At 31.6% G+C, this 6,004-nt stretch overlaps 1 protein-coding gene across 2 annotated transcripts; it reads left to right on the forward strand.

Annotated features, from left to right (window-relative positions):
• The first annotated feature begins 8 nt into the window (after positions 1–8).
• LOC105558683 (ester hydrolase C11orf54 homolog) lies at positions 9–4,948 on the forward strand. 2 transcript variants are annotated; one of them, XM_012006505.1, is made up of 7 exons: positions 9–1,077; positions 1,639–1,771; positions 1,833–1,952; positions 2,022–2,197; positions 2,954–3,230; positions 3,308–3,510; positions 4,622–4,948. In XM_012006505.1, the coding sequence occupies exons 2-7, from the start codon at positions 1,648–1,650 to the stop codon at positions 4,775–4,777; spliced, it is 1,056 nt and encodes a 351-aa protein (XP_011861895.1). In that variant the 5' UTR covers positions 9–1,077; positions 1,639–1,647; the 3' UTR covers positions 4,778–4,948. The 2 variants fall into 2 exon arrangements, with proteins under 2 accessions (XP_011861895.1, XP_011861894.1); XM_012006504.1 differs by lacking the exon at positions 9–1,077 and having other exon boundaries at positions 1,520–1,771; positions 1,854–1,952.
• Positions 4,949–6,004: the final 1,056 nt, after the last annotated feature.

A 6,004-nucleotide genomic window follows, 5' to 3' on the forward strand; every position in this document is an offset into this window, starting at 1 on the left:
GAGAGGGAGAGGGAGAGGGAGAGGGAGAGGGAGAGGGAGAGAGAGAGAGAGTTCGCAGCCACGTGAAACCCATCGGCGCGATGAGGTAGAGTCAAAGACAGAGCGAATGGTACGAACGCGAAGCTCTTCGTCCAGACACGAGTTACAGGATCTAGCGGTCGTTTTTGTATATAGCGAAAAATGTTACGCAGAGATTGTAAAATTGGTTTCCATGGCCTAGCCTCATGTCCCCGTCCGCGGCTGAACTTTAGCGCAGAGTTGTTGAGTATTACACGCAACACATACACACATACACACACAGACGCCCAAACACACACAAGGAAACACGGATACACGACATTTTATTACATTTACCAATATTGTTAGCTTAGTATTTATTAACCATTAGATGCATCCACATTGAGCACTGTTGAGCAAACCGATAATCGCGTTGTACGTAGCGTACTCTTCGGGAATTTGCGAGACACAAGTGCATTAGATGCAAATTGATAGATTAGCCGCTTTTCGTAAAGGCAGGTCGGAATAAATTCAGCCGGAAGCATCTGTGTTTGTTAGATGTTTTGTATAAAACAAGAGACTTGAGCCAATAAAAATATTCTACAAAACACCAGTTACCGTCTATTTCCCTTTGTTCCAAAGATAATACACGATTGACTTGAAAAATTTAACTACTCGGGCGATAAAATGCTAATATATAGTTAAACAGCTTCTCAAAATGTAGAATTTTATAAGTTTCGAAAACTTTTGGGAAATCTAGTTTTATTTTAGATTTTTTTAATCGTCCAGAGACAATCATTAACAGTTTTAATTAAACATTTATACATTTGTATTCGATTCTTACTGACTTGTAAATTTCCAAGCTATTACCGACTTTATGAAAATATGTTTATTTATTCCAACTGACTCACGGCTGCTATGATGACCTACTGTTCGTGTTTTCGTTTTCTATTCCGAAGAAGTAGTGCTTTTGACAAAGTGGCTGGTATCACATCTCATGTTCGTGCCACCAAACTATGACGTGCCTGTGTAAGCTGACAAATTAAACAATCTGCAATTATACAAATATTCATATATTAAGTAAGTATAAACCGTCCTTTGTACACGCATACACATGTATTATTATTAATATTTAATAATACTCGACACTGCCGTTAAAATGTGTGTCTTGTGTTTGATTCTTTAACTTCACTTTCAATATTAACACAATAAAAATCACTTCTAAAGCATTGTAAGAGACAAACTCTTTATGTACCACTATTAAAATATGCGTAGAACGTACCTTCTATTCTTATGTACGTTACATGCATAATAATTCAAGTCCTCTATTATGAGATAGCAGGTTTTCACCGTCCAAATTCAATCAGAAATTTCAAACTCTACTAAATAGATTTCACTCCAGTGGCAAGAAATTTATGGTGGAACCAACAGATAATGCCTACTAATTTAGGAGAAACTCCGCTATTTCACGTTAGAAGCCTGTCTCATAATAGGAGACTTTCCTCTAATAAATTACACAAAAAAAGTCGCATTGAAAAAATAGTTTTTGTGTAAACTATTTTTAAAATACACTTGTGTGCCACTTAACAGTTTCTCAATTGTTATATGTGTTGTGCATGGCTATTGTTCACTACATTCAAGTTCAGCATTATGGAAAATCTAGTGGGAAATGAACATTTTGCGACAAATGGACGTTCTCCGACAAACACTTCTACAAAGTGTTCATTAATTAAGGTAGACCTTCCGCTTACTACACTGTCGGAAGTCGCGTCAGGTACGTATATTGTATATAACGTTCATAATTTACATCAAATATATTATATGTAAAACATCAGTCACTGTTTGTATAATGACAGCTCTGCAAAGTGACATGAATACCTTTTTCCGCGAGGTGAACATTGATATAGTTCGCTGTCCTTATTTGACGACAAAGCCCTTCAATCTTGCTGGAATAGGTAAGAAATCTAGTGAGTACACATCAGTAATATTTCAATGAAATGCTAATTCTGCTTAAAATTCAACAGGATTAAACGGCAATCCGTACATACTAAACGTCGGACAAATCGAGAGATTTTTCCCGACTCCCCAGCCTGATATGGCAACGTGGAATATTCGGGAAATACTATCAAACTCTTGCCGTGATGCGTTTATCATCGGAGCTGGTTACGCTGCAACACCGTACATGCCTTATAACGGACACGTACGTATTGCCCTAGCGGCAAAAATTTCTATAAATGACTACAAAAATTGACTTGAAATAGAAATTTGAGTAGTTTTTTGCGCCGGTGGTAATCAACCAAGGGGAATTTTTAAAAATCGACCAAACTGGCAAAAATGACGTTCATTTTAGTCACTAATAAATATCACTTTTGCCAGTTTGGTCGATTTTTATAAATTTCCCTTGGTCGAAATAGAAATTCGTAGAAATTTTTGTGTCTTCGTCGAAACATTGGTTTTTTTGTAAAAATATCTATTACAATGTTCTCAAATAAAAAAATTATTGCAAGTGGTATTTCATGAAAATGTACAATTATATAAAAATTAGTACAAAACTTTGCTAGTTTTAAAAATTTGAGAAACAACAAAATTTTAAAGAATTGCAACATCTGCTTGTAGAATATTTAAAAAATTAACAAAAGTGTTCCAATCCTAGTATTTTTATGTTCATTTTTATAACACTTTAAAAATTTATGTAGAATTTCTTAGATTCTGGCGGTTATATTTTATAGTTTTGTAAAATTTTGTAGAATTATTTCCGGCAAAACTTGCTGAATAAAAAGAGATAACAAATTGTGTGATAAATTGCTTATAATCTAATTGCTTTATTGTTATTTAATTTCATTAATTCCGTACCATTTACTTTATATTACGAAACTTGGAAATTTTTGTTATAAATTTGCCTCAATTCTATCGCTCTCGGTCTTTATTTTTCACGCGCGCAATTATTGTGTTGCAGCTCATTATGAACGCGACGTACCGAGCACCTGCGACTTTTACGAACGCGAGTCGTATAGTCTTTGCGGATGCAAATAATGAACAAAGAAGGATAAAGACCATAGACAATCCCGACCACATGATGTGTTCTTTTATGGGCAATTTCTTTGTCAGCGAGGGCAAGGAGGGCAATGTTCTCAGAGTGCGCGCTAAGAGACGCGAATCCAACTTGGATATCATAACAATAATGCACGACATTATTTATAGACATTTTCAGATACCACAAAATCGTTTTGTTGGTAATAAGCAGTTCAATCTAGTTATGTCAATTTAAAGAAGATGATAAGATTATCATTTTGAATGTCCGTTCTTAAAGCCTTAGGTGGCGTTCTTAGAATGAGGAACGGGCGAGTGGCCCACCATCTTCTAGCGGAAGAATATCCGTCCCAGATTTCCACATTTGACGATCTCATTAAGCGCTTTCAGTGTCACGATATACCCCTCGAATCTGACCTGATAGCCGTTGGCTCGTTCGCAAACCTTCCACCGACTTTTACCGAGGAAAACCGTTACGGTGTCGTAAGTTATTTCGGCTAACAAAATCAATTGAAAGTGTCTTCAAGTATTACATTTTTTCAGCCACATGTTGCCGGCGGAAAAATTTCTATAAATAACTACAAAAAATTGACTTGAAACAGAAATTTGTAGAAATTGTTATATCTTCGTTGAAACATTAATTTTTTTGTAAAAATATCTACGAAATAGTGCCACAAATTGCAATGTTCTCAAATCAAGAAATTATTGCAAGTAGTGTTTCATGAAAATGTACAATTTTGTAAAAATCGGCACAAAACTTTGCTTATAGTTTTAAAAATTTGAGAAACAACAAAATCTTAAAGAATTAAAACATCTGCTTACTTGTAGAATATTACAAAAATTTACAAAAGTGTTCCACTACTGGCACTTACATGTTGATTTTTATACTCGTAACACTTTTAAAATTTACGTAGAATTTCTTAGATTCTGGCAATTACATTTTATAGTTTTGTAGAATTTTGTAGAATTATTTCCGGCAGCCCTGACGGAAACAAATTTCTGTAAATAACTACAAAAAATTGACTTGAAACAGAAATTTGAAGAAATTTTTATATCTTCATTGAAACATTAATTTTTTTTTGTAAAAATATCTACGAAATAGTACCAGAGATTACAATATTCTCAAATCAAGAAATTATTTCAAGTTTATGAAAATGTACAATTTTGTAAAAATTAGTACAAAACTTTACTAGTTTAAAAAATTTGAGAAACAGCAAAATCTTAAAGAATTAAAACATCTGCTTACTTGTAGAATATTACAGAAATTAACAAAAGTGTTTCAATCTTAGCATTTTCATATCGATTTTTGTAACACTTTTAAAATTTACGTAGAATTTCTTAGATTCTGGCAATTACATTTTATAGTTTTGTAGAATTTTGTAGAATTATTTCCTGCAGGAATCCCAACTAACCAGAAGATTCTTAATAATTACATCTTGACTGTTTAGCAATTAACTAGTACAATTCTTTATGTGTACACGCTTCTGTCAAGTTTAGCATTTGTAATTATTGAATTAAGTAAATTGAAATTTTCATTCTTAAAACTTTCGATATTTAAATCTAATAAAATATTCTTATGCTTTATACTTTTCAGTCTATACCGGAGTCGTTTTATCAGTTCAATAGTTTCTCCGATTACGGGGCAGGCGGGAATTTTATTAGCGATACGACAAACTATATGACAGAATACGAAGGATACTTCAACGTAGCGAGAAAACTTTATTCCGTAATGCGTAGTCAGTGTTTATAATTAGCTTCATATATGTATACTTTTATATGTAAACAGAAATTGGGGTGATAATAATTTTTAAATAATTTTGCCAAAGTATTTAAAGATTCCGCATTATTTGAATCTTAATAGATTCAAATATACATACATATATATATTTATATTATATATACATATATTATATATACATATATATATATTTCTATGTATATGCACATATATAAAGAAATTAGCTTTATATGAAAATTAATTACCTTTGGTAAATTTAAGAAATATTAACATGTTGCGCGCTCAAACTGTTTACTATTATGTTAAAACATCTTGCAGCGTTATCTGGCTTCAAGAATACACTGCATATTTGCGTTTATATTCGAACATAATTACATTTAGATGTAGATATAGTATGATTTATATATATATATATGTTAGCAAAACTGTTTTTTCTGTGTATGTCTCTCTGTGTTTGTGACAAAGATATCGTATCGGATTGTAACATTTTATATATGTTTCCGAATGTATATTTTACATAATTATTGAAATTCTAGAGTTTTAAATACTCGAGTAATTTAGAACTGTTTATAATTCTAGAAACATGAGATCGCTATATAAAAGAGTACGTATGGTATACAGAAGAGTATATACATTAAGGTTAGAAAGACTTAACACAAACGATAAAGAAAAATTTCAAACATCAATTTACCTATTTAAATTTTATTTTTAAATAAAATATGTAAGACTTATTTTCTTAGCAAAGTGGTCTCTGACATTTTATTATAATTAATATGCATTTAAATAGTTTTTATAACATAAAATTTAACTTCAAAATTTTTAATGGAGACTCAAAATTTTATTCTATAATCTTGTATTCTATAATTACAAACGATAGAAAAAATTCCAAGCATTAATTTACCTGTGTGAATTTTATTCTTAAATGTGTAAGACTTATGTTTTAATCCAAGTGGTTTCTGACATTTGATTATAATTAATATGCATTTAAATAGTTTTTATAATATAAAATTTAACTTTAAAAATTTTAATTGACACCTCAAAGTTTTATTCAATAATCTTGAATAAAACTTTGAAGTCTCCATTAAAATTTTTAAAGTTTTTTTAAAATGATAATCTTTTTTTTTATTAAATACTTTTCGAATTATGAAAGTAGGGTAACTATAGGAGTTCTAACTCACTTTTTGGGAGGGGATATGGTGGACCTAACCGCGGGGGAGGGGAAACCGTGCGGACCTAACC

The sequence above is a fragment of the Vollenhovia emeryi genome, unplaced genomic scaffold (assembly GCF_000949405.1).
Source record: "Vollenhovia emeryi isolate VEMERY1.0 unplaced genomic scaffold, V.emery_V1.0 DF939322.1, whole genome shotgun sequence".
Classification (NCBI taxonomy): Eukaryota; Metazoa; Arthropoda; class Insecta; order Hymenoptera; family Formicidae; genus Vollenhovia; species Vollenhovia emeryi.